This window comes from Camelus dromedarius, chromosome 9 (genome assembly GCF_036321535.1).
Source record: "Camelus dromedarius isolate mCamDro1 chromosome 9, mCamDro1.pat, whole genome shotgun sequence".
NCBI classification, from domain to species: Eukaryota; Metazoa; Chordata; class Mammalia; order Artiodactyla; family Camelidae; genus Camelus; species Camelus dromedarius.
In genome coordinates this window covers 64,089,608-64,110,144 of record NC_087444.1, presented here as the reverse complement: position 1 = coordinate 64,110,144, position 20,537 = coordinate 64,089,608, and the positions used below count along the sequence as shown (strand labels likewise).

At 39.2% G+C, this 20,537-nt stretch overlaps 1 protein-coding gene and 1 non-coding gene across 6 annotated transcripts in view; one reads left to right on the top strand and one right to left on the bottom strand.

Annotated features, from left to right (window-relative positions):
• The first annotated feature begins 8,860 nt into the window (after positions 1–8,860).
• On the top strand, positions 8,861–9,031 carry LOC116155016 (U1 spliceosomal RNA). The gene has a single exon (XR_004139050.1). It is a non-coding gene; the product is annotated as a U1 spliceosomal RNA (small nuclear RNA).
• A 6,526-nt stretch (positions 9,032–15,557) lies between these two features.
• Positions 15,558–20,537, bottom strand: part of LSM14A (LSM14A mRNA processing body assembly factor) — a 50,374-nt gene continuing 45,394 nt past the window's right edge. For 2 of the 5 annotated variants that reach the window (XM_031458587.2, XM_031458589.2), the window contains 2 exons: positions 18,815–18,851; positions 15,558–16,897 (listed from right to left, as the gene is read on the bottom strand). In XM_031458587.2, coding sequence (XP_031314447.1) covers positions 18,825–18,851 — 27 coding nt within the window. In that variant the 3' untranslated portion in view covers positions 15,558–16,897; positions 18,815–18,824. Of the gene's footprint in view, positions 16,898–18,621; positions 18,768–18,814; positions 18,852–20,537 lie in introns of all 5 variants that reach the window. The other 3 variants (XM_031458588.2, XM_064489214.1, XR_010382335.1) reach the window with 2 other exon arrangements.

Sequence of the window (20,537 nt, the reverse complement as noted above, 5' to 3'; positions counted from 1 at the left end):
AGTAAAAGGGGTTTCTCCCCATTCACTCCACAGGAAGAGTTGGGCTCAGGGCCCAGACCCCTAGCCTTCTCACTGCTCGGCAATGTTGTACCTGACCTTAACCCTAACCCACACAGCTGCCAAATATTCATGCTTTCCTTTTAGGGGCAAAGCTGGGCAGAACCAAATAACATTTTAAAGCCAAGTTACTGGAAATATTTGGGAAAAGGCTGAGTTTATAAACTAAAATTTGGCTCTTAACCTACAATGATTTCACTACCATGAAACATTGCTGTTAAAGTGCAAAAAATGAACTATGCTAACTCTCCACTGCAACAAATGTGCCTGGGCAGCACCACCCAGTCCTGAGATTACAGTGAGGCTCTCGGAAGGAGCTGATGAAACTAAAAGCCACCTTTGATTTATAAGCCAACACTTATGAGAAGCGCAAAGGAGATTGAGCTTATTGAATGGAAGTACAACTCTTACCTCCCATAAAGCCCATCAGATCCGTAAGAAGTAATGAGATTACTTCTCAAAAATCCTGTGATCTCATCAAATTAGCAATCTGAGCTGTTTCCGCATCTGCACAGGCACAGTCAGAGGCAAAACCAAGAGAACCGTTAAGTCTGGAAGATGCCAGAGGCTTGGCCTCCTCCCAGAATGGGTCTCTGGTGTGGGGCTCTTTAAGTTGTGTGAAAGCATGACCTCATGAACCTCCTCCTCCAGGAAGCCTTCTCTGAAATCCCCAACTCTATACTTTTCCCAGTCATAGTATTTATCTCACAAGACTGTTAAGTTTTGCCCCTTCTGGACTGTGAGCTTGGATGATATTCATCTCATACTCAACTGTTCCTCCAGCGCTTGGCACTGCATATAGCACACAGCAGGCATTCTCGAAGTAACTTGCTCATTTATTCAACGAGTTTCTAAGCACCTACATGGGCCAGACGCAGTACCAGGCACTGGGGATGGAGTGGTGAGCAAGATAAAAGTGATCCTTCCCCAAACATAAATGACAAAGATAACCACAGTATAAACATGCAAGCCCAACGAGGACATGTTGCAGCGAAGAAAAGATTTGAGCGCTAGAAGATGATGATTGCAAGGAGAACTGAACACATTCTGGAAGGTCGTGGAAGGCATCTTTGAAAAGGCAGTGTTTAAACTGACATTTGAAGAATGAGAAGCCACTAGCTGGGGGAGAGACCTCCAGGTGAAAGGAACTGCAAAGGCCTTTGGAATTTGGCTTGTTTTGGAATTTGGAACAGAAGGAAAGTTAAGGGTGGTTCCCCAGGGACTAGGTCATATAAGGCTGGCTGAGAAGGATGGAACTCTCTCTTAAAAGAAATGGGAAATCACTGGAGAGTCTGATGCAAAAATCTGTTCTCATAGCACTGGGGTAAGCAGGGCAGAGGCGGAGAGAGTTTGCAAGGCACTCAGGGGTCTCTGTGTGGTCTCAGAGGGGCAGAGCAATGGAGAGAATCCAAGATCTCCTGCCACGTAACTTTTATATTAATACTTCATTCACATAAAATACACAGATCTTAAGTACACAGTTCAAATTTTCACTTATGTATACGTACTGTATCCACCACCCCAAACAAGATATAAAATACTTTAGCAGGCCCTGCCTCCTCCAAATATAACTACTAATCTCCATCACTACTGGTTAGTTTTGACTGTCTTTGAGTTTTATGTAAATGTAATCATATAATATATATTCTTTTGTGTCTGGCTTTTTTCACTCATTATGTCTGAGATATTTATTTATGTTGTGTAGAGCAATTTTTTTTTCACTGTATTCCTTTGATAAATATACCACTATTTATTCATTCTACTCTTGTCAGACATTTATTTCCAGGCTTTGGCAATGATGACTTACACCATGAACATTCTTGTACGTTGTCTTTTGTGGACATAAGCCAATCACTTCTACTGGGTATATACCCAACAATGAAACTGCTGGGTCATAAATACATGTATTTAACTTTAGTAGATCCTGCCCATTTGTTTTCCAAAATGGTTGCACCAGTTTACACTCCCACCATTGAAGTGTGTAAGACTCATTTCTTCTACGTCCTCACCAACACTTGACATTATGGTCTTTTAAAAAAAGTTGCAGTCATTTTTTGTGGGGGCAGGATGGCATCGCGTGGTTTTAATTTGCATTTTTTGATGACAAAGTGTTAAGAACCTTTCCATAAGTTTATTAGATATTTGAACTTATTGTCTGTTCAAGATTTAAAAAATTTTAAAAAACTGATTTGTAGTTCTTTATATATCCTGGATTATGAGCCCTTTGATGGCTAATATTACCTAATGCAAATATCTTCTCCCAGTCTGTGGCTCGCAGTTTTGCTCTCTTGATATCTTTTGATGAAACAAATTTTTAGTCTTAGTGAAGTCCAGTTTATCAGTATTTTTTCTCTTTCATAATTGTCACTTTTTGTGTCGTCTTTGCCTACTCCAAGGTCTTGAAAATATGCCCTTATTTTTTCTCAGAAATGCTTTGTAGTTTCCAGTGTAGAGGTCTTATACACCTTTCATTAGATTGCTGGGTGTCTGATTTTTTTGGTGGGTACTATTTTATTTATTTATTTATTTATTTATTTATTTATTTATTCATTCATTCATTCATTCATTCATTCATTCATTCATTCATTTATTATTGAGTTATCGTCAGTTTACAATGTTGTGTCTGGTGGGTACTATTATAAATGGTAACATTTTAACCTTCACTTTCTGACTTGTTGCTTATACAAAGAAACAAGTGATTTTTGTAGACGCTGATGATTCACTTATTAATTGCAGCAGTTTGTAGATAGGTTTGGTTTTTATACATATCCCACTGTGTCATGTTAAAAAATAATAGTTTTCTTTTCCCCAGTCTTTACACCTGTATTTCTTTTTCATATCTTATTGCACTAAGTAGGATAGCCAACACAATGCTGAATAGAAGTGGTGATGACTGACACCAGTCACAAGGGGAGCTGTCAGTATTTCACCATTACATGTAATGCTGGTGTATATTTTTTGTAAATATCTTTTACTAGATTAGGAAGTTTCCATCTATTCCTAATTTCCTGAGTTTTGAAAATCTCTTCTTTCTTTTGAAGGGCTGAAGACTGTGTGCACACCCAGTTTGTTCATGGCAGGGTGGAGAGGATCAAATGTGAAAAGATGTCAGCCTGCTCCAGAAGGTACCCTGGGGCTCATGCCAGCAACTGTTGGGATATTGCCAGCCTTTCCACCAGCCTTCTCTGTGGGCTCATCATTGCTGGGTCATCTGTAGCTGGCGGTCACAGACGTTACATGTGTTCACTAATACTTGGTTCTGTACTTCCCTGCTTCCTTAAGTGAGAACAAGGTAAGTTCAAGCTGGGATAAGGCAAAAATGAGCATGTCTGACAGCTCCTTTCTATTCCTGGGAAAAGAAAAAGCAGCCATCTCCTGACGGTGCTAGGGATAGACACCAGGAGAGTGGTCTGAAGTGTGAAGACTCTGGGATTTCCAGATTTAAACCAAGTAGCAGCTGGAAGGAAAAAGGAAGCTGGCTGAGACACTTATAGGTATGTTTGGAGCCTAAGTCGTGATCCAGGATGATGAAAGTTGCAGAGCAAACCCACTGACAGTCTGGAAACCAGACATCTGACCCAGGCACACATCCAGAGAGAGGTTATAGTAAGTATGGACAGGCTTAGCATTTTTTGCTTTGCCAAGAAGCCCTTTAGATACTTGCAGAGAACAGGCCTGAGGTTCTGATCATTTACGACTACAGATAAGCCCAGTGCCAGGTGACTAGGCAGCTGGCTCCAAGGCCTCGTCCCTCTGGGAGTCAAGTCGGATCTCCGGGCTGTCTGGAGCAGCAGCAGTGCTGGACATGGCGACTCGCTGCTGAACACCAGCTCGCCACAGAACCAGAGGTGTGCAACTGCCCTGCTAGCTCACAGTCCCGAGACTTATTTTTAGATCTGTGACTCAGAGGCCTAGACCAGGACTGAGGCCTTGGAGAGAAAGAAGCCTTGGTTAGGGGTTGGCTTTTTTTTTTTTTTCTTTTTGGTGGGGTAGGTAATTAGGTAATTAGGTTTATTTATTTATTCTTAGAGGAGGTATTGAGGATTGAACCCAGAACTTCATGCATGCTAAGCATGCGCTCTACCACTTGAGCTCCCCCCCCCCCGTCCCCCAGGGGTTGGCTCTTGAGAGTAGCACGGGCCTGGCTGTTTGACACCATGATCACATCCATTTCAGAACACAGTTGCCGTGATAGAATTTCTGGTAGGACACAATCTCTTGACGCTTCCGTATTAGATGCCTCCTCTAAGACATGTGATACAAATTATGTTCCTAAAAGCTCATTCTGCTTACTGCACAGAAAATGAACCAGAAACGTGCAGTATGGACAGGCGGTGACCAATGAGGAGGCTGTTACGGTAGCACTGGCAAGAGCTGAAGGTGCTTCACACTAGAACAGAGGCAAACAGATTTCTGGCTCAAGACGGTAAACCAGCTACAAACGTTTACCTTCTTTTCCTAGAAGACGACATTAAAATGTCAATAAATGACTAAAATGATATTTATAATATAAATGGAATTGTGCAGGGAGGAATGTGTGAAGTATTTTTCAACAAATTCTATTTTTTTTGGTCTTTTTCTTTTTAATCTTTAAAAAAATTCTTTTATTTATTTATTTTTTATTCTTTAAAAAAATTTTTTTTCCAACAAATTTCTAGACTGATTAGAACAGATGGAAGTATGGTGACCCCAGGGCAGAACAGAGGATACCATACCCAGGGGTGCTACTGTGCAGAAGGAGCCATGTGTCTGAAACTTGGAAATGCTTCAGACTCTGAAGCAGCTGATACAACAGAGGGCAAGAGCAAGGAGGCTTGAAAACAGGAAAACTAATTGTACAGTCTGTCTCCTCAACAAGCCGTGAACAATCTTGTTTCTCACTGCTGCAATTAGAATGACCTATAATCAGGCAACACACTCCTAGGAAAAACAAGCAAAGGAAGATTCTTCCCTGGAGGTATCTGTGGGATCTGGAAATACTGACACCTTTGAACAAGCCCTCTGGAATTCAGAGACCTCAAGGATAAAGATCACACCTTAAAGCATCTGCCAGGTGACAAATTCCAGCCAAACCCAGAGCTCCAGGGCAACTCCCATGAAAGCTAATCGAGAATTCTCAGGTATTTGAATAAAGTCTACTGCAGGAAGTTTATGACCAAGATTAACAGGATTAAGAAAGAAAATCTGAGAAACAAACCTAAGAAACACAAAAGTTTCATTTGACAGCTCTTACATCTGAGTAAGAGGGAGATCTAGTGAAAGAACTGGGTGGGTAGCATCAAAGAAATTATCTAAGAAGTAATAGGAGAAAGAACTAAAGGAAACATACAGATCTTTAAATCAAAAGGGTCTACAAACTGCCCAGAATAACACTGGGTTAAAACAAAAAGACCCATACCTAGAGAAATCCTTAAAATTCCTTAACACAAAGGAAAATGCAAAGCTTCCAAAGAGAAAAACCATCATCTATAATGAAAAAGAATCAAACTGGCATCAGAGTTATCACTGCATGTTAGATAGATAAAAGGTCACAACTGAACTAAGAATTTTACATATATATATAATTTTTTAAATTTGTTTTTTTGGGGGGTAATTAGGTTTATTTATTTATTATTATTTTTCATTATTTAACAGAGGTACTGGGGATCAAACCTATGATGTCAGTGCTTGCTAAGCATGCACTCTATCACTGATCTATACCCTCCTCCCAAAATGACTTTTACATTTTTTAAAGTGTCAAATTTGAAAAAGAGGAAGATGTGATAAAGACCTTACTATCTGGCTCTGTATATTTTCAAGTATCTTTCTTTATTACTATTTTTATTTATTTTGGGGGGTAATTGGTTTATTTACTTATTTATTTTAATGGAGGTACCAGGGACTGAACCTGGGACCTCATGCGTGCTAGGCATGCACTTAACCGCTGAGCTATACCCTCCCCTAGCCCTGTATACTTTTAAAGAAAACTCCCTAAGTAAGAATTCTAGCAAATGAGAAAATGGAATACAGGGCATCCGGGAAACTGTGATCTAACCCAGGAGGGCAATAATGAGAAATCCCAGGATCATAACTGATGAAGATCTCAAAAACAGCATGTTTGATCTTTAGCAGGATAGTAGAAGGTTACAGGACAGTAGTCTCTAGAGAAAAAGATTTCATAAACTAATCAGATAGCATGGTTAAGGGTTTGGAAAAATTTTATTATATGATAAAGGCAATAAATACAAGCAGAGAATTCAGAAACTCCAGGAAGAATGAAAAGCTGTGGGGAAAATAATGGTTCGAGGGAAAAATGATCTTAATGAGATTTGAAAATTGGTGAGCTCAAGAAGAATGGAATAGATTCCAAGTAATACAGAATGAGAAAGAAGGGAGCGGGGAGAGAGAGAGAGAACATGAACACACATGTGCAAGAGCCAGTCAGAAATTCTAGGGAAACTATTGCAGACAAAAACAAAACCAAGATAATAATACATACAAACTTCAGGATAGTCATTTCCTTTTGGGTGAAGCAGAAATGCAATAGGGGAGCCATAATACATACAGGTTGTTGGTAACGTTCTAGTTCTTGAGTTGTTATAGGTTCAGTTACGCATATTGTGGGTCCCATATTCTTCTGTTTATATTTAATGTGAAAGAGGAAAAACAGTTTAAAAATCAGACAAGGAAGGCAAGGTCAAATCATGAGGCAAATTACAATGTAGATGATTTTAAAAACCTGATGGAATCCAAGAAAAGACAATCCACTTAATCTTGATCATAGTAATATATATTTTTTGAAAGGTACAGTATTTATGATACTAGAACTGTAGAGAAGGCACATCACTGGGCTCTGGGCTGAAGAATTCTTATAAAATCACACCAAAATATTGTTTATGAGTTTTCAGCTTTTAAAGTCAACCAATATGTGAAAGTAAGACAATGTTTATTGGCAGGAAGAATAAAACATTGTGTAAAAAAAGGAAATATAGACAATTTGGCTCATCCATAAATGAAATTTACTTAGTTGTAGTAAGTATTATGTAGCTGTAATTAAGTGTTATGATTAAGTATGTGAGGAGGATACAGAGTAAGGATGTGTGAATCTCTGTGTGTGCGGGGTTAAGACAGTAAATCTACATAAAAAGAGGCCCATGGTTGATAAACACATGGCAAAAACAAAGTAAAAAACAGTTTATACAGACTCTTCCTATTGACATATTAACAAAAGGGGGGATGTGGATATCATGTGCATACACACCATCTGGAGAGGGACATGTGAAAGAATACAGATAAACTGTTCATAGTATTTGCCTTTAAGGAAGAGAAGTCAACTAACTATGGTATTTGTTTCCATTTGTGCTAACTATGTACAGATATTATTTAACTAAAAATATAAACTTTTTTGGACCTGTCTCCTAGAGTAATGGAAATAAAAACAAAAATAAACAAATGGGACCTAATTAAACTTAAAAAGCTTTCGCAAAGCCAAGGAAATCATTGACAAAGCAAAAAAGACAATTTTCTGGATTTGCAAATGATGTGACTGACAAAGGATTAATTTCCAAAATATACAAAGGGCTCATATAGCTCAATATCAAAAACAAACAAACAAACAAACAACCCAATCAAAACCAGGCAGATCTAAAAAGACACATGAAAAGATGCTAAACATCATTAATTATTAGAAAAATGCAAATGAAAACTACAATGAGGTATCACCTCACACTGGTCAGAATGGCTATCACCAAAAAGTCTACAAATAATGGAAATACTGGATCCTACAAATTGGAATGCTGGAGAGGGTGCAGAGAAAAGGAACCGTTCTACACTGTTGGTGGGAATGTAAATTGATGCAGCTACTATGGAGAACAGTACGGAGGTTCCTTAAAAAGCTAAAACTAGAGTTAACCATATAATCCAGCTATCCCACTCCTGGGCATATATCTGGGCAAAACTCTAATTTGAAAAGATACATGCACCCCAATGTTCACAGCAGCAGTATTTATAACAGCCAAGACATGGAAACAACCTAAACAGCCATCAACAGATGAATGGATAAAGAAGATGTGGTATGTATATATGTATAAAATGGAATATTACTCAGCCATAAAAAGAATGAAATAATGCCATTTGCAGCAATGTGGATGGACCTAGGGATGATTACACTAAGGGAAGTAAGTCAGAGTAACACAAATATAATATTGCTTATGTATAGAATATAAAAAAAATGATACAAATGAATTTATTTACAAAACAGCAGCAGACTCACAGATAGAAAACAAGCTTATGGCTACCAAAGGGGAAAGGTGGGGGAGGGATAAATTAGGAGTTTGGGATTAGAATGTTCACGCCACTATATATAAAACATAACCAACAAAAACCTACTGTATAGCACAGGGAACTATATTCAATATCTTTCTTATAATAACCTATAATGGAAAAGAATCTGAAAAGAAATATATATATATTTATGTATAACAGAATGATGCTTCTGTACACCTGAAACACATTGTAAATCAACTATCCTTTAATAAAAAACAACTATTTTTTTAAAACCGACTATTAAGTATAATAAAAAAGCATTTTGAAATTGAAAAAAAAAGAACACTGGAAGAAAAGCAGAAGCAAGATCATCACTTCAGTTTGGGGAATACTATGTTAGAAAAGCTACTTTAAGACCTTTACAGGCATCAAGAAGTCAGATCTAGACTCAGAAGAGATCTGTGCTGGATAAAAAGTGAATGTGAGAATAACTCCAGGTAGTTAAGGCCCTAGGGGTTGATGCCATAGACAGTATGCAGTTTAAAAAGAGAAAAAAAGCAAATTTACCTGGCAGGGGAGATAACATGGTCACGAAGGTGGTTTTCCCAGAGTGAGGCTTATTCCATTGCACTCCGGATGTGCTGACCCCTGAGATTTCCCCAAATGTGGGACACTTGACTGCATAATTTGTGGTGGGGGGAGGTGGAGAAAAAAGTTAAAGTAGAACCTTGAGGAACACTATCCTTTCAAAATGGGGTGATTGAAAAATTAGAATTAGGCAGACAGAAGCAGCAAGTAGAGAGGGTGGGAGGAAAGCCAGATGAGTATGGCAGCCAGGAAAACAAGAGTATTTTAAGAAGGAAGAAGTCGACCGTATGAAATGCTTCTGTAAAGCAAGTAAGAGAGGAAAACTGTGAAAGGTTTGCTGGAGCTCACTGGGGACGTCACCAAGAACTGCTTCAGTGGTATACAGAGTAGATCAAGTGGGTTAGGAAGTGGAAGGGAGATCAGGCGTCTAGACAGTTAAAGAGTTAAGTAGGAAATGGTAGGATGTAGGATTTGTCATAATTTTCTTAAAAAAAAAAGAAGTCTTTGATATAATAAATGCTACATAATTACAACTACCGGCATACTTCATCTTCTTCTGCTTTGCAGACGCTGCTTTGACAAACTGAAGGTCTGTGGCAACCCTGCATCTAGTGAGTCTATTGGCGCCATTTTTCCAACAGCATTATTTTAAAATTAAGGTATGTATGTTGTCTTTAAGACGTTATTATTGTATATTTAACAGACTACAGTACACTGTAAACCTAACTTTTACATACCTAGGAAATAAAAAAGTTGACACGACTTGCTTTATTGTGCTATGTTTTATCGTAGTCTGGAACTGAATCCGCAGTATCTCCAAGTTGTGCCTGTATATGTCAATGTGAGTACTAACATACTAATACACTACATAATACACTAGCAGAATAACTAAATGCAAACGCAAAGGATCCTTTATCAAAGAAGTTGAAGCTATAGGCAGAAATAACTCAATAATGTAAGTCTGGAAATGGGGAAGTTTTTGACAGGACGTCTTTTCTCAATTTTTATAGGACAACCAGGAAAAGGCCGGATGCAGATGAGGTTGGTTTAGACGCTGTGGTGCGTGCCTGAAGCAGTTTCCATCCAATGGCTTCTGGTTCTCTTTGAAATAGATGGCAGGGCTGTTTGCTGACTACAGAGGTGATTACAGAAAATTACTAAGTTTTGCTGGCAATGTTGAGGACCCAGTAGAGAGCAGTCACCGGATTTACAGTGGTACTAATTCTCTTCTGTGATCTCTTCTGCAGGACATAACCCTCTGGGTGAATACTGACAATGTGGGGGCGGGTAGATGCTTTTATGGTCGGGGTTTCTCTAGGAAGGAGCACAAGAAGATCAAAAGAGGAGCAAGGGAGATTAAGGTATTTGTGAGATAAATGATTGGATCATGGAGTCTAGGCTGGTTGGAGATGGCGGTAGGGAAAGCAAAAAAAGGGAGCTAACGAAATCAAAAGTAGAAAGATTCCTGACCTGGAAGCTAAAAGCAGTTACTGAGCAAGGGAGTGGTTAGGTCACTGCATATACGTGTATTTATTTCTTGAGCAAGCCAGTTGGAAGATCAACGTGTGAGGTGTCTAATACCCGTGATTCAGAGGTGATGCAGCTGAGGTTGATGGACAAGGTCCAGGTGTGTCCACAGGTTTGGGTGGGAGATGAGAAGAAACGGTCACAGGGCAAGGAACAGGAACCAGGGTGTGGGATGGATCTAGAAGAGTTAACAAAGCAGTCCCGAATGCTGTCCTTTATAAAGACTGCTTACAAGTTTGGCCTTTGACTGACATCTGGAAATCTAGACTTGAGAAGGATTTCCATCATCCTCACTATACCTAAATTGTTTGTACGAACAATGTGGTTTACTTGTGCTTTACTTCTGGGAGTCTGGGATTTTGGTATGTGCCAAGCAGAGGCTGCCTACGTTACCAGCCCCCGATCAAAACCCTGGGCACTCAGCCTCTAATGAGCTTCCCTGGTAGACAACATTCCACACATGTTGAAACATCTCATCGCTGGGGAATGAAGTACATCTTTCATGACTCCACTTTCAAAGTCCCTTCTGGATGTGTGAGCCTGGCTTACTCTAGACTTTGCCCAAGTGTCTTTTCCTTTGATAATTTTGCTTTGCATTTTTTGCTGTAAGAAATCGTAACCATGAGTATGATTGTCCTGGGGACTTCCAACACAGGTGGGTAAACCACACAGATGTTGAAGTCATTTGGAATAATATAAGTATAGAGGAAGAGAAAGGCAGGTATACTTTTTTTTAAGGAGATGGGTAGTAATCAGGTCATTACAAGATCATAACCAGGTAAGTGAGGGGATTACAAAAGCCTTAAAAGAGTAAGTAGGGGTTTTACCGAGGGGGGGCGGAGCATGGACACCAAGCCTACATCCGGAACGTAGGTTTGTAGGACGAGGAATACTTCAGTTCTGCCACTGGGAAGGGTGCTATGTGGAGCAGTGCCTTTAGGGGACAAAGGCTAGGCACAGAGAGGATTAACCCTGCATCTGCTCTAACACATACATCTATGCCTACATCTATAGCACCCCAGGGTTTTCTGATACTTTATTTCTAGTAACAAATAACTAGCAGTAGCACAGTGGTGTGGAGTAGCACCATAGCTGTGCACGACTATCTTTCATAGTACTCAAAGTCCTTAAGAGGTTTAAGTCAGTATTCCTTTCACCCACTCTAACTTCAGCTTCTCTTGCTGAGGAAAAAAGTGTCCACATTATTTTAACAGCCAAAAGCTAGAAACTACCCAAATGCAGTAGAATGGATAAACTGTGGCCTATTAATACAATGGAATATTATACTGCAACAAAAATGAACACTCCACAGTCAAATGCAACAATGTGGATGAATCTCACAAACACAATGTTGAGCAAAGAAGCTAAGCACAAAAAAGTACATACTGCGTAATTCCATTTAAGAACAAAAACAAGGAAAAGCAATCTATGCTGTTAGAAGTCAGGATAGTGGTTACCCTTGAGGGGGTGGGGGCTACTGGGAGTTGTAGAGGGGCTTCTGGGTACTCTTTACATAGGTAATTATGATATGCGTGCTTTTCTGTGTGCACATTATACTTTAAAATAAAACAGTGCTACTCAATATACTAAGTGAAAAAAGCAAGTTTCACAATAGTATATGTACTATGAATCCATTTTTGTCGAAAAGCACATGTCTGTACAGAACAATGCCAGGCAAAATATATAGCCAAATGGTTTTGACTGTGGTTAGCTCTGGGTAGAGGGGCTGTAGATTTTCTTTTCTTTCTTCTTTTCCCTTATTTATTTTTAAAAACCACCTTCCATACTGCCCATATCCTTTTTACAATGTATTACTTGTACAAAAACAAAACCATACCTAATTCCATTTTGTAAACTGCAAACTGCAAGGTTCCAATACTCACTGAAATGCCATTAAATACTGGAATGGACAAAGGGATAACCATCATCCAACTAATCCATTAAAAAAAATTCACGAAACAATTTCAGCACAAGCAAAATCCTGAATTGCAATGTTGGGATTTGCATTCTCATCAACAATCCTGTGTGAGGCCAGCAGCGGAGGATTATCAGGATTAAGTGAGCACCAGGATTATAGAAGCACACTCCAGACATCTAGTAAACATGTTCCTGTCCCCTGTACTGGGATGACTGTAAACCATTCACTGGAATTCATTACAGTCTCGCCCTGGCCCAGGCTTCTCACACTTTCTCAAAATTGGCGTTCTTTACTCTCTCCCCTTCCACTTGCAGACTGTTCTTCGAGTTTGGAGGCAAAGGCAAGACTTTCTGGGTCATGAGCTCCTTGCTGGCCGCTCTCAGTTGTTTCTGTGCACCTAAACTATGAGTCACCCTAAGAAAGCCTTATTATTGAACTGAAATATGCTTTGGCCTCACAGAGCTGCTTTGTTTCTTTATAAACCACAATACGAACATCACTGCATTTTAAAGCATTTCCCTAAGATCAACATTCACGGTGAACCAGAATCAGATTTGGGTTGATTTTGATATGTCTGTGAGCTAAACCCAAAAACATTTTTTTTAGTCAGCCAAGTTTGTTAAATATGAACCGAGCTGGAACATAAAGGACACCCATACCACTGACTCACAGCTCAGTACCATCACTGAGAACAGAAACCACATTAGATTCAGATGCACCACGTGCTCTTGGAGCCACATTTATAAATGTCTCAAACCACAAGCTCGCTTTTTACTAGCCCTGACTGAAAAGCAGGATAACCTCTGCTCCTCAGGAGGCTATTACCCAACAAGAGCAGTGCCTGGGACCTGAATCTTTAGCTTCCCCGTGTACGCACCAGCTGGCTGAACGCTCTGCTGGCCTCTACGTCTCTGCTGCTCAAAGTTAACACCCTCTCTTACTTCCCTCACGTGACCAGCTCCTACTCAGGGGATACCTCTTCCACGAAGTTGTCCCAGTGCCTCTACCTTCGGAGAACTAAAGTGGCCTGCTCTGAGCTAATCCCCGCTAGGCATCCTGAGATCCAGAGATTAATGATGCTACTTTACTTTCCTAAGTTTGATTCCCATTGTACTAATACTTGTCATCTTTTAAAACCACAGTCAAAACAGGTAAACTAAGTAAACTGGTGACATCTGAGCTCCTAAGAAATCATTCACCTTCATTACCTTATACTGTGACACTCTCCCGACTGCCACTGTTTAAACCAGTTTATAGTATCTGAACTAATAGGGCAGGGGGATCCTGTCACACTGAACCACTGAATCCAGACAGAATTAGATCTGAACTATTACTACAGGGCTTCACAGAAGGAGCACCTTCTCTTTCAGGCAGACAACCAGAGACAGGGACAAGTCACATAAAAGTGAGACAGAAACAACATACACCCGTTTCTTATATGCCAGGAACTGAGTCTCAATCTCCCCATTTCCCCCTACACTGTCCTGCAGAAATGTGCCCCATCTTCCACTTAGTCCTTTCCCACTCTTCATGCTCCAGTCACAACCTGGACATGAGATTTGGAAGGATGGAGAAATGATAAAATAATCCTACGTGGAAACACCACCAAGGCCCCTACGAGGAAGGGGCTAGATTCGATGAGCCAGCTGTGAAGTTTTAAATTTGTCTTTCTAAACCTGCCTGATCAGAACTACCTGTGAGACAGACCAATTCCCAGGTTCCACTACAGAATTTCAGAACCGAACTCTTCAGGTGTGAAGCATGGGAATTTGTACTTTGTAAATCAACTACACTTCAGTTAAATAAAAGTAAAAATAAAAATGTGCTCCTCAGCTGATTCTGGTAAGAGATTTATGAACTACTGAGAGAGAACAGGAAGAAGTGGTAATTTCTACGTGATAAATGAGTTGCCAAGATGCTGCCAGTGCTCCTGTAAGTATGGTCCTTTTCTTTTCATATACCATGTAAAGACTCCTCAGTGAAGTTTTTAAAAATTTGTTGGGGGGTGGGAGAGGGGATTATTTCCCAAATCATTGTCCTTCCAGCATTTCTCAAAGTGGAAGGGCCACTGATGCACTTTAGGCTGGATAACTGGATACAGCACTGTCCAGCATAGCACAGGACATTAACTATCCGGGCCCTTACTCTTAAATGCCAGTGTGGTCCCCCAAAACATCTGTTTTCACACTCTTGAATGCTCCCCGGATGTCAGTTCACCCCTGATTAAGAGCCATTGAGCTGAATTAATATTCCTGACCTCTTCCCCTAGCCTTCACATTAAGTTGTGCTTTTGGAGGGAGAAATGGTCTATCCAAAGATGAGTTTAGGAGGAATCAGCCCTTCCCTGTTTCCACCTGCGTGTCCACAGAGGGTACACTCTTAACCTGAGGCTGGCTTGTGCCTGCTTGGTTTAGTCTCCTCATGTCATGGATTGTAACTCAGGAGCTGTCTACACTCTAGGAGGGGGAGAAAGGGCTTTGAGTTTTACCTAAAAACCTAGGGAAAAAAAAAATCCTAGGGGAAAAAAGTAAGAATTTAGTTATTTTAGGGATATAAACATGATCACAATTCCACTCTTGGATGTTAAAGATACCTTCCACTATGTTTTTCTATTGTTAAGAGAGTATCACTGTTTAAAGAGAAAGAACTTTGACGAACATTTTTTATTGAACAGTTTTATTCTGTCTTAGAATAAAAACCTTGCTTTAATATTGTAAGGTGCACTGCAGGTATGCCATGCTGCCAGTTATTACTGGGACACCAAATGCCCTATCAGTGACCCAGAAGGCTTGGGAAATGCATGAATTCATACTTTCAAAGTAGGCAGAACTGGTATTTACAGTTTTCCTTCTTCAAATCAGCCTGGGACATCTCAAACAGTCTACACAGGTATTGCCATAGCACTTGCTTTGATATTCAGAATGCCTCAGAAATGTGTTCAGTATCATGACTTGTGGGTCCTCCAAAAGACTTTGTTCTTAACATGCAAGCAAACAGTGTTAAACAAATTATCTAAACTATGGCTGCCAAGTATTGAACCTTAATAATGAAACCAAACTACAAAACATCTTCTTGTAGAGCTATACAAAAGACATAAAATTAAAATTAAAAATATCAACCACCGTTAAATATTCCAATCCTCCTACAATGCAGTTTTTCTTATCTTTATCACTACTGAATATTTTAAGGAGAAAGTTAACAAAAATCAAAATAGATAAAAATATTTAAATCTTTGGATTCTTTTATTCCATGGCCTTCAGAAAAACACAAAAACGGCCAGATTTTTCCCACTATAGCCTAAAATGACAAAAAGATTTACCGGTAATTTATAATTAGCAATGAACTCTATACTGAGTCATTTGTGGGTCAGAGGCCGAAGGACCAGTGTTACATTATCCTGTAGGTTGCCAAAATAATTTCTAATGCTCTGAATCCTGAAATATAATGGAGTAAGTCAGGGTATCACAACAAACTTCCAGGCATATCAGGAAGAACAGGTTAGTTGACACTCAGTTTTATTGTCTTAAAAAAGGAGGGGAGGTACTTATTTGAAAATACAGTTAAGTACATTCTTATCTATGATTATTTACATTTGTATACTGAAAATATCTGTTATTTGGATAAATCCTGTGATATGCCATTTGCTACAAAATAAAGTTCTTACAATGAGCGTGAGTAATTTATCCTTTTTAGATAATGGAAGAATGTATCAAATCTTCATTTATGTTCCAAACATTAAAAAAAAAAAAAATCAAAAATCGTTAAGCCTGGAAAGCTATGAAGAAAAGACCCACCCATAGCTCTTCCTCAGCACATCAACTTCTGAAAGAACACAGTATGTTTGCTGACTTTAAAATGTTTATTCTTTAAAAAATTAGTTGCTTTTTATACAGCTATACAAAGTTCTTAATGTTTCTTTGGCAATGGAATATAATGGAATTTTACAACTATATAAAAAAGTTACCTTTGCCTAAGAAACAGTATTTACTGTGTATACATCGTTTACTGACAAAATTCTCTACCATCCAGCACCCTAATTAATTGACAAAATAAGCTACCTCAAAAGGGATATTACAGGATTTCCAAAAAGAAAGAAATAAACACACACACACACACACACTCACACCCACACACACATCCTCCTCTGGCTCAAAACACAGTATCACGGCCCTATCTGCAGGAAACTTGCAATAATTGCCAAATACAATTTAGTGATAAGAAAAACCCTTTCAGTGATGAAAAAATACTTATTAAGTCCCACTGGAGTACTGCTTTAGTTTAACTATACATAAGAAATTACTTAGCCTTCTGCTATTCCAAATATATTTAATGCTCATTTTTTAAGATGAGCGTCCCCCCACCCCCCCCGAAAAGTAACTGCATTGTATCTTTGAAATTAAGCAGGAAAACAAACAAAAACCCAGTGCTGGTGACAAATATACAGCAAAATCACTTCTTCATTCTTCGCATAGATTGAAACCAATTCTCAGGAACATGAAGAGCTAGAAATCCAACTACTTTCAAAGACTTGTTTGTAGACTATGCAGCAACTTTGTTGTCTTTCTAAAAAGGAAAAAGAAATTAGCTCAAGTTTCAAAGTATTGGTTTATTAGTAAGTATTTTTAATTTGTGTAAGTATATTTCCTTTAAATATACCCTCCTCTTGCTTTCATGTATAAATCCATTTTACTGATTTCCAGGACACACCTTTCGTCACTTACACACCCAGCAGTAGCTCATAATTTGTTAACTGTATTTTCCAGTTAGCAGAGGTTACAGCAGTGGTGGTGTGGGCTTGTCCTAGCAAGGCGGCTTCCCCCACCCTCGCTAAGATAAAGGCATACTCCACTTTGGTTGCTGTCCTAATAATTTTTTAAAATAATGATAGAACTTAATCAAGCCTTGAACATAGTAGGTCAAACTCATCAGATACAACTGACAACATACTGTGAGACTAATAAAATCCCCAAGTCTTTGATGGTTTTACTAAGCAACAAAATATCCAGAGAGTAAAACAACATTCCTCTCCAAAGTTTCATGCCAGGAGAAAGCAGTGATTTGGAAATTCATTTTAAAAAGACAACTTAAATCTAAAGTAAGTTCTAAATATCAGACTGTTGACTGGGAAATTTTTATAAAAGTAACCAGGGAAAAAGCAATAAAAATCTCAAGGGGTCTCTAGTTCTCCAGTGAGATTAACTCTAAACTAAAGGCTTGTACTCAGCCATCATAGTCAAGGGCTTCTATTTTCCACAAGATTAGTTGCTACCATATACCGGATTTTTACTGCTGATTCTTAGTTGGTTAGAAATACACAGTTCCTATGTTAAAGACTTAACTGTATCTGTGTATACAACACAAAATCATTTGTACAATGTTATTAAGTTAGAATATATATGGCATGGTGTAAACTGGTACAGAGAGAAATAAGCTGAGGATAATCCCACTGTCCCCCACCTATGCCAACCTTCACATGCCCCGTTTTTTTTTTTTTTTAACCTTTCAGAAAGCTGTATGGTCAATCCAGACCTTTTAGGGTCCAAAAGCTGTGGTTTTCTGAAAGGTTAAAAAAAAAGAAAGCAAAACAAAGAAGAAAAGAAGTAGAGTGAAGGCAGGAGAAGGGGGAGACAGAGGTAGCAGGAAGAAGAGAAAATAAAAGGGGGAAAGAGAGAGACAGTACCATGCTGAGTCATTTCAAATACCTCACTGTCCCTGGACCCTCTCTGAAGGAACACAGATTCAAATGGAAAGCGATCTGTCTCACTCATCATAGTGGCTTAACCTCCTTAGCAGCATTTAAAATAGGAGTGGGCTATACATTCTTATTATCCCCAGCCTGATCTCCCACCCCCCAAAGAAAGAGAGAAAAGAAAAACACTACAGGACCATACTCACCACAAGTTTATGTTTCTAACACTATTCTTAAGCAAAACTGGGCTGGAAGTCAAAGAGTATGAGTTTTGGCTTTATTAGCTTGTACTTAGATCAAGAGAGTTAATTTCTCTGAGTCCTTGGTTTCCTAACTATTGGGAGTACGGTGGGAGAGAGGTTCTAGGCTGTTATCTCTAAGGAGTTAAAAAAAAAAAATCCACAATCCCTTCTTTACCCACGTTTCATTAAATAACCAGATAAACCTGTAAGTTCATGCCAAGGGAGCATAAAGAACAAAGCTAACCCGTTACATGAAGCCTGCTGCAAATGCCATTGCACTCCATCTCTAAGAAGATATTTCAGAAACGAGTTTAATCCCTGAGAGAAATCTCCTTTATGTAACAGTGGTCACTCACTATTTTCGTATGTAAAGGCAGCAGATGATATGATTTAGAAGGCATAGGCTGTTGAGAATGTCAGGGATCTAGCGGCAGACAGAAGGATCATTCAGCTATGGAATGGACAATCAACGGCTAGCCACACTGATGGAACTTCAGCCTCACTGAATGTGGAAGAAACGTATTTTTAATCAACATGCCCAGTACTTACTTCAAGCCCATTATGGCTCCGTGCTGAGATAGGTGTTCTGGTGGAAAGAAAAGTAAAATACATATTCACTAATGCCAAGAGGCTCCCATCTAGTTGGCGATGCAGAACAAAGTAAAACACATGAAATAGGGAATATATTTAAAATATGTACTGATGAAAGCAGATACCACAGGAGGTCAGAAAAGGAAGAAATCAGTGGAGGAAGGAAGAGAAGTTTCTAAGGATAGAGCAAATCTTGGGCAAGACTGAAAGGAGGTCCTGACTTTTACTGCTCCTGTCTCCCCACTAGACTATAAACACCAAGAAGCCTGGGGCTGCATGCTTTGTTACCACAAATGTCCAGCACAGAGCCTGGCATGTGTGATGCATCTGATATACTTGGTCAATAAATGAGGTTAAAGCTGGAATCAAGCAGTATGTATAAGAGATGACCATGAGCCAACCTGCTTGAATCAAATAGGCTAAAGGGTAATAAGAAATGGGGCAGAATGTATCATAGTGGGACCCTCACAGAGTGAAAAGAGCAGGCAGTGCAATATCACATTAGAACCTTCAAACCATCAGGGTAATGCCTGAGGTCCAGTGAATCTATCACTCCTTAAAATATCGAAGTAGATGTTGATCTATCTGCCAGGGAAACAGCAGTGCAGATAAAGATTTATGTAGACAACCTCTATAATGCATTCTAATTCTGCAGTATATATGATAGGAGTTTTAACTAAAGGCTTAAAATGGCTGGACAGTGAGACATGGCATTAATAAGTGCATGTACTATGTACACAGTGGTTCTGCAAAGGTTTACTGATGACTGTTCAGATAAAGGGGAGTAATGGTCTGGTCTTACACAGAGAATATGACAGCTGTTTTTTTCAAATTATCTGAAAAACATGAAGAAGAGTATATTCTGTTTGTTGGAAAGGTAGTTAAACGATTAGGTTGAAAATAGAAGGGGAAGGGTTTTCATTCAAATTATGTGTATGTCTGTGAATTCCTAATAATTAGAGCATCCATGGGGTGGGAATGGATGCTCTCAGGAGGAGTAAGCTCCCAACCGCTATAAGAGATACCAAGGGAAGAGGTTAGTTTGGCCAGGAGGTTATACATCTCAGATGTTTTCCAACTCTGAGACTTCAATGAACTTTAAAATAAGGTGCATTTGAGATAAAACTGTGCAACTCTCTATCCACAAATATCAAAACTGATGGCCTGAAAGGTTTAACAACTCAACAGAGGGCACGCTAGCAATAATTATTAAAATTCCAATAAGTTTCAAGTCTAATTTAAACATACTTTTTCTCAAACCAAGCTGACTCAATGTGGTCTTCAACAAGGAGTTGCCATTGGCTCTTTAGCAGGTAGCTGACATGCCTGAAGTGAGGTAAAGAGAGACTGAAGGTCTGAAGACCAATCAGTGGGTTAGTATGGCAGCTGAGAAACATCTTGAAGGAATGGATGTGGGACCTGATAATGGGCCATGATCACGGATACCGCCACTGCCCAGGATACAAAAAGAATGTCAGACTGAGATGATGCAAAGGCAGGAAGATGATGAGGTCATTCTGAAGAAGGTTAAGTTTAAGTTGATCACAGGACACAATGCAAACAAACACAGAGAAATGCAGATGAAAGCATACAAGATCTAAGCTGAAAAATTGATTAAAAGCTAAGAATAGATAAGCTCAGAACAGGGAAGGGGAAACTGGCAGGTGAGGGAGGGAGAGAG